Consider the following 12661-nt stretch of genomic DNA (forward strand, 5'->3'; position numbering starts at 1 on the left):
CAACGATCTTTCCCGGTATGAGTTTTCCTGGTATGGGGACTAGCTTGGTGTGCGTTGTCCTGGTGTGAGCAGCTGAGTGTGGTAGAAGTCGTCTAGGTATAAGCTGCGCTTGGTATGAGCTGGGTGGTTGCCAGGGGGTGGGGACTCGTCGTGGGGACACCGTGAGGTCTCGCCGGTGCCATTCCAAGACCGGTTGTGATGCTCTATGCTACCCACGTGGCTTTGTTTTGGCGCGCGGCAGGGATGGTTCCCTGGAAGTGCCACTAGGAAATGGCGCGAGTGTGAAAAACGTGAATTGACGTTAAGATAAAAAGCGTAGGCTTCACAAGTGAATCGTCCCAGACACATAAGCCTCTATCGCATAAGAAAACGAAATATACGCGAAGAAGAGCTAGATAAGGAGAGAATAGGCAACAAAGTCACGACTGGAGCTCCCCTTCTGTGTTTTGGGGGTTCTGAGAGTTTCACTTCATGTCCCTCTTCATGGTTACCTTGGGGTGCAAGAACTGGCCTTGTGTGCCCTACTTGTGCTGGCCAACTGAATGGCCCTCCTCAAGGCGCCTCCTCAGGTGTTAAGTAGCAGTCAGTCCCACAAATAATTGCACATACTACCAGCTTTTTTTTAGTTTTGAACGCTCATGGACAATGTGTGACAAAGACTAAAACCCGGAAGTCCAGGGTCACACCATTGGACTGTTCGAAGAAAGAAAACTGCCATGGCCAAACCATCAGCTGTACAGTTGTTTCCACACGCAGCACTTACTGCGACTATTTATTGATAATACTTAGGATAATACTTAATAAGATCATACTTAAGAAAGATAATACTTAATAAGATCATACTTAAGTATTAAATAACACTTAAAACACTTGCAAAAACAATTGCAAACCAATTGTAGAACTGTAAAGACGGCTGCTCTCCGTTTTAATTCCACACTGATCAAGAGGTCGTCCAGTAAGGTGACATTTCCTTGAGCCTGAGGCAAAGGGGAGACACCAGACTAAACAAAAGTACACGGGGCAAGACTTCTCGTCCTGTATACTTCCTGTTCGGTCTTGTGTACCTCTGTCACACGCGAGTTGCATTGTTTGATTAGGTTTGATTAGCCCGCCGTCAGTAATACGGAATTCGCATCCCCAGATAAGTGCAGCGTGTGGAAATTATTGTACAGCTGGTTTGGAGCGGTGGAATGTTCGTTTTCTTTCTTCTTTCTCTTGATAGGCGCGAAAAAGATTTTGTCTGCATCATTCTCTCCTTTCTGAGCTGTTTTAATCACAGGCTGCTTTAATGTTGCATGTTCACCAACTAGTCCAACTTTTTAATAAGCCGGACGAAACGTGTGTTCGCGTTTTGTTCGTGGCGTCCCCCCCCCCCCCCCCCCCGCCCTCAATATTTCATGATTACACTAGTCATCACAGCTCATCGGCATTTTATCTGTATTAGAGCCCTGCACGGGCCGACTTTTCCGGGCCCGACCCGGCCCGGGCGCATCGAAAAATGGCCCGGCCCGACCCAAGCCCACCCTGCCGGGTCGGGGGCCCGGGCCCGTGCAGGGCTCTAATCTGTATTGTCAATACTTTCTTCAATCGCTTATCAATCTATGCCACATTACGTAAACCGCCACACACACACATATGCTACCTTATACCTTCACCATTCTTCTTCTGCCATCATCCGTTGGTGGTGTAACACATAAAACATGTCAGGAATTTTCCGGCAGGGGACGCCGACTAAAGTGAGGTGGCATATATGCATGGGCTTCATCTGGGGGAGACACGTGGACTGTTTTACCGCAGTTCCCATCGTAATAGTCACACTCGCATGGCAGCTTGCGCAAAATACGCGTGGCATCCATTTCAAAATTATATCAATAAGCGCTGTATATCCTATAGTCACGAAAGTTTGCCTACTGGTTGCGTACTTGTCTTCCGCTCCCGGTGTCAGGACATACGAAGACGCTTTGCCATGCCAAAAACGCTAAAAGGTGCACGTGGCTATGGACATGTCTTCGTGTGCGGTTGTCCGTCGTGATTTTTTGCCGACTGGCCCGCATACTCTCTTACCGTTTGTTGCATCGTTGCATCCATTGCGGACTCGGCAGCCTACGTACCGTGCGTTTCACTTCATATGCAAAAAACACATGCTTTCCGAAATAACATGGGGCCCATGCTACGTACCTTGAACGATGCAATCGGAAAATGCGAACGTCATTGTTGGTGGAGAGGGAGACGCGCCAACACCTTGCCCAGGGAACTCAGAGAGGGAAGTATGCGGGCCTCTTTCTGTTTCCGGCTCGCTCTTGCTGCTGCTGCTAACTAGAGTCACTAAATAGTACCCCTATTTAGTGACTCTACTGATAACGGCAGCCATGATACAGCGTAACCGTTATCTACAGTCGCATTGAGTAGAAAACTGAAGAGGCTGGGCTGTGCGTCTTAGGCCTGTCTCACACGACCGTGTTTGTCGTCCGTTTGCTTCAAAGAACCGAAGGGCTTTCGAGCCCCGTAGGTTCCAATGGGTCCGTTCTGCCTCCGTCAAAAACACGGACGACAAAAATCGTTAGTGTGAAACCGGCGTTATAAGTAAGATTTGGCTAAGTAATTGCCACAGTTTTCTTCGTACCTTTTTCGTCTATTGCCATCGCACTAGAGACCGTTTCTTGTGGTGCAAGTCCTCTATGCGCTTATCGTTTCTTGTAAAAAGAAAAATGTGAAATAAACATCACTTTACGCTGGCAAATTTCAATTCAAAAATGTGATTTCGTGCAATTGGGGTATGATAAAATAGTGTTGTAGTACGTGAGTGGGGCTTCCAAATGGTATACTGTTGACCTCCATATTTTCCCGACAAATCACTTTAAGCGCATTTTCCTGCAAAGAGCAGTATTGCTGTATCACTCGATGGCAGACCATTCTAATTTGTGCATCATTATACTGGTCATTCTCAACGAAGACATGTTGAAGCCCGCGATGTGGCCAGCCTCTGACCTATACTATGTACTTTGTCCATTTTCTTGTGAACGCGCACGATCATCGCATGTAACCCACCGAGCATAAATGTAATAAAACATATAGAAACCTGTTCACGACATCTTTAGTATATACCGCTAAAGCATCCCTTTATAGTATCTCGGTCATGGTTGCTGTCACAAATCCAAACGGTTTTTAATATAGGGGGTACGAAAAGAAAGAACTGTTCAAACGGCCGGCCTGGGGCACGGCAGAGGTCAGTGCTAACAGCGCTGATCCAGTGTCTGCATCGTGATGAAGCGCTTTCGAACTGCATAGCTTTGCCAAGGCGTCGTCGACAAATGCGTGTTCAGTGACTTGGCAACGATGATACATCGTGAATGGGCTCTTTGGACTCGCTGTACCTCCAGGTGGCGCATTTATGAGCTATGACTCGTGGCTATTAAGAGCCAGTAGAGTATAAGATAAAATCCTTCTACTTTTATAATATATTCAATGCATCTGCCGCCGATGAGCTCATATCACATATTTTTCGATCCGGAGAACAGATATACAACATGGGAACAGTTCTCCTCAAGTTCAGTTTTTTTTTATGAATATCTGTTTGATAATGACTAGAGGCGTGTTTTTCAGGAGGAGATCGGCGTGGGTAGTTTGTATGATGCAGAACTATTCCGTGTGAGATGTATTGCGAGGTAAAACTCACGATTTCCTCGAAGCTCACCAGTTACGACTTTCTCTGACGTCACGCATTACACTGTGCACGCAATGTGTAACGCATGATGTCCTAACTCACGCTCAAAGTATGAAACTACGTTTAAAGGAAAAATGTTTCCCAGTTTTTGGCGTTGCACTTGTTCTTCGCAGAAGCGTTGGGTGGGCGCGGCCAACTTCTTTGAAAAGCACAGTCTGAGACCGATTTTGCCCATCCTTTCATCAGCGAGGAATGGCCCGCTTTCAGTGGGCCCTTCCTCGCCGGATGTGTAGGACCTTTGGCTGGAAGCCAGGTGACTCTGCCGACTCAGCCCCGTGAGCCAGTCACTGAAACCGGCCTTCCAATCGATGAGCACCAGGAAAGCATGACACACAAAGCGGCAGGTAAAAAGAGAAAGAGTTGGAAGGCGTCCGGGACCTTGAAGAATACACAAGTGAAAGTTTTCGTGATATAATTTTCGCTACGCTCGCCCGTGTTTACGTCGCTTGCCATGAAGGACACTGGGCCGACCATGCGGAGCCGCATAATAGGTAGCAGACGATGGGGAGCAATTGTCGCGCTCTGTCATCGTGTGAGTGGAAGAGCTTCTTTCAGATCGATGGCACGAGCGAAGCATGTATGCGTCGTGCAATGCAAGCAGAGCCCTGCGACTAGGGAAAGTAAACGTAACGCACTATACTCCGAGACAATAGAAAACCTACAGTCACATAGGTATATCTCCGCCATCGGAGAATGTAGTCCGCACATTGAGAGTGGGGCATACGCGAAAACGGCGTACACCAGGCAGCCGACTCACTTGTTTTGTTAACGCGGATATCTCACGTGTTGGGCTTGAAAGGCACGCAACTGTTCTTTCGTTCTCTCTCTCTCTCTCTCTCTTTTTCTTCTTCCATGATCAGTATACGATCAACAGTTTAAAGCATGCCGGCGCACTATATTGTGACTCGGATCGAGGCGTCATGCGCCCGCCTATGCCAGTCACAAACGTCTCTAGACTTGTGGGCAGAGCTGACCTGTAGGCGTTGACTTGTCCCGAGAATAGAAACGCTATGGACGAATTATACCGTCGAAGCTATTACTTTGATGCGGATAGCGCTCTTTTGACCTTTCGCATCCTCGTGCTGCCTCAGCTGGGTGCATTCAATTATGTGACCGACATCACTTCCGCGTTGGAATACGGACGCATAGTGTCATACGGAGAGCCACTTACCAGTAGTTCAGACGTGGTTAGCCCAGCGGTGCTCAACATGTTCGGTCAGGACTAAGCACCACACCATTGGCGTAGAAATATTGTGCTCTTTTATAACATTTTTATACTAGACACATTTACGACTGGAGTCACGCTTCTGTTTTCCTTGTGTGTTTCTTTTGTTGTACAATTGTTCTTAAACCTGAACGCTAGAATTGACCTCTCTGGTGGTGATGGTAGAAAAATATAATGATGTAGGCCCCGCTTAGCTGAATCGCTTTCTTTACACTTCCATGTTTCCAATTTGGTGGATTTATGTTTTAACGATACTGAATTATTCTACTTTCGTCTGTCCGTGCGCTGTCGTTCAAGTGGTGTCAGAGGAGCCACATGTGTATGATAAAAATACGGGTATACCGTCTGTTGTACCGTAAATTAATATTTAAAAAACAAATTATTATCTTATCTGGAATAGAGTTAAAATTAGCTTACACTGTCTATTGCATTTCAACGTCTCTTTGCATGCTCTATCGGCTACAGCCATGTTGCATGCGTTACAACGCCAACGGAAACCCACTTCAAGATGTTCCGCCTTTTCATTTTGAATTGCCTGAACATACCTGGAGATGTATTTCGACACACTTTATCATCATCAGTGAATACATAGTGATTATGCGGGTTGGCCATGCTAATCTTCCTAACTGAAGCTGTTTCACAACCACAGCATGACATTACGAAGTAATCTCTGTCACTTATAGTGAAAGAATGGGCTGTCATTCAGGAATGTAGTTAGTAGCACCAAGCGGAGGGTTATGTCTCAATTATTACATTTTATCCCGGATTATCCATCACGAAATGTTCTTTCCAGAGCACGAAAGCCGACCCTTATCGCCGCTGTCTGCGCCTTGTGAGAGATGAGCGCTATTCCGATGCCGTTCGGCCACTTTTCTTCTACGCACGTAGGATAAAACCTTTCGCACTGAAGGGATTTACGACTGCGTAAACCCGACCCTTCCGCGAAAAACCCCGTTGAGTTCGTCATATCATAGGCACAAATGCTTCTATACCGAACAGTCCACCCTAGCTAAGGGAAAGAAAAAGATGAATCGTCTGGAACGCAATGTCAGTTCTTTGAACTTGCCGAGCGTAAAAATTCTCGAAGTTGTGTCCACAATGCAGTAGGGTTGTTCATAACAAAAACCCAGTCAAAAGTGCTGGCATGAGCATCGCAATTCAGGCCGCTAACACATTCCAAAGCCATAAATCTGGCTTTTGGCCCAGCATGGCCCAGCTTTTGGGAGCAGTGGCCCATCTTTTTACGCGCTGTAAATGGCACTGCTAAAAACGCGCGTGTATGCACACGCATTGGTCGGTAGCGCTCCGACGTTTCGGACTTTATCGGGCGATCGTTAAACCCATGTTTGCCCAGGAGCTGCTCGCGCCGCTCCTCAAACAAGTTGATGTAACCCGAAGCCGCGCAAGATGCCGAGAGGGGCGACCCCGCATCGACAAGCAGTGATGTGGGAAGCACCCGCAGGTCGCCCACCTGCTTGCTCCACTCATGTGTACATACTCGCGGTCGAACGCTCGGGTGTGTTTTAGGAGGACCACCCCTGTTTGAATAAGATTGCGTCCAAAACTCCCCCGCGAGCGGCGAAAGGAATGCGGACGACCTTCTAAGGACCCTACTTTGCCCTCCTCAAGTGAGAGCTGTGCAGTTTGTCTCTCGACTAAAGCTTCTGTCGGTCGACCCTTTTTTGTGAGCACTTACTCAGCAGCACGAAGAACCCGACACGGCAAGGCACGACCGAAAGTTTGACGGACCCCCTCCCTGTCGCAATGAGAGCGTCAAGGCTGTCGGCAGTCGGATCACTTTTCGTAGCGATGTTTCGGTGGGCAACGCTGGGCAAATGTTTCGTTGGGGTGTTTCGGTGCTGAAAACTGAACTCCTCATCAATGATGAAACTCTCCAACCATAAGCACAAAATAAGGTGGTTGTTGTTGTTGTACGTCGGTGAACCTTTCGTGGTCAGCGATGCTATACTTTTACATGCGGACATTGCTTTCTGTTTTAGTACTATTACTTCACTGTTAGCTGGTAAAAAGAATGTAGTACTAAAAGCTTTCCTCTATGTGTTTGCAGTCATTCTTCGGCCGAACCTACAACAACCTAGCTGCATTGGGAGACTGCAAGAACAGCGGCCAATGTGTGATCAACAAGAAGAATCGAACATCCTGCAAAAGCTGCCGGCTCAAAAAATGCCTCATGGTTGGCATGTCTAAAAGCGGTTAGTAGATGACTTCACCCATGTTGACGCGTATCTGGGTCCAACGCAATGCGTTGCGTGAATACACGTTCCTGGAGATTACGCCACAGCATACAGGTACATCGAGAGACTTTTCATAAATGCGTCAAGTGGAACATGGTCCCGTTTGCGGAGCAGAGTGGCGGAACGGGAAAGAAAAAGATGCTCGAAAAGGGCAAAGAAAACTTTCTCCTCGTTTCCCCCTCTTACGGCACGAAGGACGTGGGTGAAAACGGTCACGGCATGCTGGCTCTCTTGGGAGACCGCAAATCTTTACGCATCGTGGTCTGAAATATCCGTTTTTAATATCGGGCCGCCATGGCTGCCTGGACTCCTGGCCTTGGCCAGAATAAGGCCTGATGCACTAGCCTATTGCAGTAAGCTTGTTTTCTAGCTCATGCAGACCGGAAGATGAACTGGGATGGAGTCTTGCCGCCGGTTGCGCTGCCCCATGCCAGGGTTTCCAGGCACAGTTCCTCATCAAGTCAACGCGGACGCACGCCAACTCTGTAGTAATAGCCAATTTTAGTAGATTGGAAGGCGCTCACGATGGCGGTTCCCAGAATACGATAAGCCAATCGCGCTTATCCAAGCAACTTGCTGATATCAATTGCTGAATTGAAGCTTCAATTGGACAGCTTCCGGTATCGTATCGTTTTGTAGAGTGCACTAAAGCTCCCTAATATCGACGTTTTCATCTGATTTTATTCCGTTTTGGGCGTCACGATATTTCTTTATTCATTTATTTATTTTTCTATTTATTTATTTTATTTTGTTTCATGTGTGAAACTGGTTCTCGATGTAATTTGGAACAGTATGATACGGTCGGGATCGTGCTCGTTTTATTAGATGCCATTGAAGGACTCGAACCAACGGAAAGTACTGTAACTGAGATTTTTTTTTTTTACAATATTAACGTTTACTCCAATGACTTGCTCCAGTCTATCAACAAACAAGTCGTTCTATGCCACTAGCTGTTCCATTACCTGTACCTTTTTGCGTGTTTGGGCTGTGTTTCTGGAATGACTCACATATTTTCTGACAATATTACGCCCATGCAGAGTGATGCCTGATGCCCTAAAGTGAAACTCTCACCAAAGTGTTCCTATCGGCATATTAGGTTTCACGACACGTTCGAATTTCTGCGCTGGAAAGTAGTACATATCTTCCGTGTCATGCTAATGCGTACGTACTGTCTCCGCGCAGGTTCCCGTTATGGTCGGCGTTCCAATTGGTTCAAAATCCACTGCCTTATTCAAGACCAGGCGGAAATGAACTCACGTATCGCCGAGCAGCAGCAACAGCATTTAGGCGGCAGTGGTGCCTCGCAGCTAGCGGGACTGTACGAAAAGCAACTCGACATGTTGGGCCAGCCTTTTGGCAAAGTACCTGACGACGTAAACGGCACGACGTCCCCTTTGTCAACCTCAGACAAACAGCCATCCTCCCCCGCCTCGTCAACATACCCTCCACCGTCGTCTTCCGCTAGTACTGTTGGTTCAGCGACGCCGACCGCATTTGAGACCAAGTCGAATGGGGACAGTCCTCCGAGCGACGCCTTCCCCTATCATCCAGTGTCACCAGTGTCACCAATCTCGCCACTCCATCCTAGCAAGTTCTTCTTCCATCCGGGTGCCGGTGTGTTCTTCGGCAAAGTTCCCGTCACCCACAACGGTGTGCCGAAGATGTATGCGGAAGGCGGAGGCGCTTACCCTTATTCACCGCGGTTCCACCAGTTCCCGTTCAGCCCCATGAGGTACCATAGAGACTTGCTTCATCCGTCTACGCTCGTTGTTAATGGCGAATGTATCGCGGATCTTCCTGAGCAAGAGAAGCCGATCGACCTCTCCGTTAAGAAATCTTCGTCACCGAGTGCGACACCCACTGCGGACCGCTTCAATGACGACGAGGAGGAGGACGTGAAGCCGCCCTTGTTCGCTCCGGCGACAAGTGGTGTCGGACCGGAAATCCCGCTTGACCTAAGGAGCGCCAAGAAGTGTTGAGAAGAGGACATTTTGTCACCTACATTGTTGTTGATCAATCATGTCGTTAGAAAACGGGCGGACACCACTACTAACAGTGCTCACTGCGTCACGCTTTTTGCGCAGGTAGCGTGTTCACACAGTTTTTTTTTTTTTTTCTTTATTGCGTGTCAAAGTTCATTGTAATATATACATACGAACATGTATACAGGGTGTTCGACTTGGCTCTGGCAAAAGTAAGAGGTGGAATAGCGCACGTTTTCCAGAGCTGTTACGACATTGGTACCTGCCACAAAAAATATCGTTGAATCCTTCGCTTCAAGTTGTTCTTGTAGTCTCTGAAGGTCGTCGGCATTAAAGTGATACTACTACAGGTGATGACCAGAACTAACATTGGAGGATATTTAAAAATGTATGTAAAAAGTAATTCCACATGTGCCTTGGTAAACATTAAGAGAACCTGAGTGGCAATTCTTATCATAAGCACTCCGTTCGCACGCTCTAGCTAGCATAACAAAACGTTCGTGATATTCTCTCTCTTACTTTTGTCGAGCTTGGAAAAATGAAGTCGATACTCTGTATATTGTATGCATTATGGTGCGCTGAAGAAGAAAAAGTATATGAGGATGCCCCGTCTGCCTACCAACATGTCCTCTGTGTGGGACAACCACTTACGGGCACGAGCAGTTTCCAACCATTTCACAAGGGCATTGCAAATGACTCAATGTACGTACACTAGTGTTTGTTACGTGACCATTCAGGTTTCTGTCGTCTTTTCATTTTCTTGTTCCATTGCAAACAATGTTCCTACAAACGTTCTATTCTTGCTACGAGTGACCACCGATCTTCTTGTGGCAAACGAACAGATATTTTCGGGACTCGAGACAAAGCTTTAATCTATTTAAAAGTCTCTAAAACATGTCTGAACTTGGGTAAAATATTTACTGTGCAGAAGCAAGACTTTTGATTCGCCATTATCGTACTGGCCTCCGGACAACCTGAAAAAACAAAAACAAAAAAACCCGGAAAAGTTGGCAGTCCATCCATCTCAGCCGTTAATTTATTTCCGTTTTCTGTTACTTCCTGTCGTGTTTCAGTTCAGTTTTTAACTCAGTTCAGTTTAATTTACATAATGGATCGAAAGTAGGATCAGAAACGATACATTTAAACCATCAAGCATTTACAAAACTTTTCAAAACAAATATCCCTCTTATATTGGTTTATTGGTTTGTTAACACTGAATATTCGCACATAGCTACCTTTATTCCCTAACTGGCGAATTAAATATGTCTTTAATAAATGAACGTCATGAAAGGCAACACGAAAACGTTGCTCCACGTGTTATTTCGCTGTATCAAATATTCATGTACTTTCACATTGTGTACTTTTACACTGTTAAACAATGTGATATTAATACTAAAAAAATACCAAAAGCTGCTAACGTCAGATTCCAAAGTTCAAACCGAAACAGCTGAGGTGTCCAAGCAGGCAAAGTCAAAATCATTCATAGCTCAGCATTTCGAACCGCAGAACTCAACGATCAGAGTAATCTGATAAGGCGTGAGTTCAGCCGCAGGCTACGAACTTACGAGAAGGTCGGCATGGCGTGTCGCTGAGCTCGATCATGCCGCATATTGGCGCACTCACCGGATAACGTCACACTTGCGACCAGAGCATGGGTTATTTTGCCGATCTCTGGCCACAGGTGTGATGATGTCTGATGAGTGCGCTAATATGCGGCATGATCGAGCTCAGCGATACGGCATGATCGAGCTCAGCGATACGCCATGTCGACCTTCACGTGAGTTCGTACCATGCGGCTGAGCTCATGTCTTATCAGATGATTGTGAGTCTCGCGAAACGAAATGCCGAACTATGAAATCGGTACACCTTATCACACCTTCCCTTATCTATACTGAGCGTTTCGCTTTTCGCGCTTTTGTTCTTGGGGCTTTCCATAATCGTTCTGGCAAAATGTTGCGCTCGTTATCTTTTTTTCTCCGCCTTTATTGAGGACCATTATCTTGTCAGTCACATGTTCTTCAGTTTTGAAGTGTAAACAATTTAGTAAACATTATGATATACACGATTGTTTTGAGCCCATCTTATCTGTTAACTCCTTTTTCTTGAGTCTCGAAAATTTTCCGTTCGGACTATCGCTAATAAGTGCCTTTGATCCAATCGAATGCAGTAGACAATCACCCCTATGCTGCTTGTTGCCAGATTTGTTACCACTTGTCAGTATTACAAACACATCAGGTCACCCGGAGTCTCACCAACAATATAGCCGCAATACAAATCACAAAAGGAAGGGTTAGCTTGGCGTACTATGCAACCACCAGTGTAAATTTGGGGAGCGATATAACTTGTACTTCATTCTCTTTCGTTTTTTTATTAATGGCATTTGAAATCGTCGCGAGTTGTCACTTTGTACAAAGTCTGTGTTATATATGTGTACATTAGAAAAGACTCCATCGAATCACGAAAGTGGTTCAGATGAAGTTTGGGTCATTTCTGTTGAGGTGCTGCATTTTTGTTCCACTGTGATATATTTTTCAAACGGCGGTTCACGTTGAACCTTCTTCAACCTTGCATATGTCGGGGCTGTGGGCATTTTAGTACAAACCGTTGCATTTCACTCTATCATCTTTTTTTGCACCAAGGCTTTGCATCGATACCTGATCGGGTCACCTCATTTCTCGGCTTCTCTTCCTATGTTTATTACGACGAGCCTTCACTGTTAAACAAAAAATGTGCCTATGCTGAGCAGAGCAAGAAGCATGATAACAAGGACTGTGATATGTTCATAGGAATACGCGATACTATATGAAAATAACCACATTCCGTAAATTGTGATGCAACAATCAAAATAACACAATACGTCCTTTTTATGACACACCGAAGCGTTCAGACCAACTTGAAATGCTAATAAAGGTATTTTAGCCCTTCGCTTTCGAATGCGTAACCTAGACTATATTCAAGTGTTTTGAAACCCCAGGATACTTTCCATTAAATCATTTTCTACAATACCCGTCTCAGGCTGGTATTTCACGTAAAAAATAATAATGGTGCATTATGCGACGGCGAAACCGACGGGATTTGATTGGTAGTCATCTTGCGCAGGCCAGGATATATTTTGTATTGCTCCTGATTAATTGATTCTGATTAATTACGTATTTTTTAAATGTGAGTTTTGGAGTTGAGAAAAAAATAGGAAGTCGTAGGGCGACTTCAGAAATACCGGATTTAGCTGTTTGAAGTCAGGCACCTCTTGCGTGGTTATGTTTTCCAGGCTCGAAAAAAGAAGAAAAGAAGCGCGTGAATTCTGCATATACCACGTGACAACGCGGAACCGGGACTTTAGTGTGCGGCGATACCAGCCCCCCTCCCCCCAAGAGCGCGCTTTCTCCTGAAAAAATATCCTGACTTGCGCAAGACGACTGCCACCCAAATCCCGTTTGTTTCACGCTCGTATAACCCATCACTTCGTTTGTTTTTT

General features: G+C 46.0%; 1 protein-coding gene across 2 annotated transcripts in view; it reads left to right on the top strand.

The window, feature by feature from the left end:
- The window catches only part of LOC135377589 (protein embryonic gonad-like), a 48214-nt gene extending 37760 nt beyond the window's left edge, over nucleotides 1-10454 (top strand). For both annotated transcript variants that reach the window (XM_064610118.1, XM_064610119.1), the window contains 2 exons: nucleotides 7018-7162; nucleotides 8387-10454. In XM_064610118.1, the coding sequence (XP_064466188.1) occupies nucleotides 7018-7162; nucleotides 8387-9183 (942 nt within the window). In that variant the 3' untranslated portion in view covers nucleotides 9184-10454. The remainder of the gene's footprint in view (nucleotides 1-7017; nucleotides 7163-8386) is intronic.
- The last annotated feature ends 2207 nt before the right edge of the window (nucleotides 10455-12661 follow it).

The sequence above is a fragment of the Ornithodoros turicata genome, chromosome 1, assembly GCF_037126465.1.
Source record: "Ornithodoros turicata isolate Travis chromosome 1, ASM3712646v1, whole genome shotgun sequence".
Taxonomy (NCBI): domain Eukaryota; kingdom Metazoa; phylum Arthropoda; class Arachnida; order Ixodida; family Argasidae; genus Ornithodoros; species Ornithodoros turicata.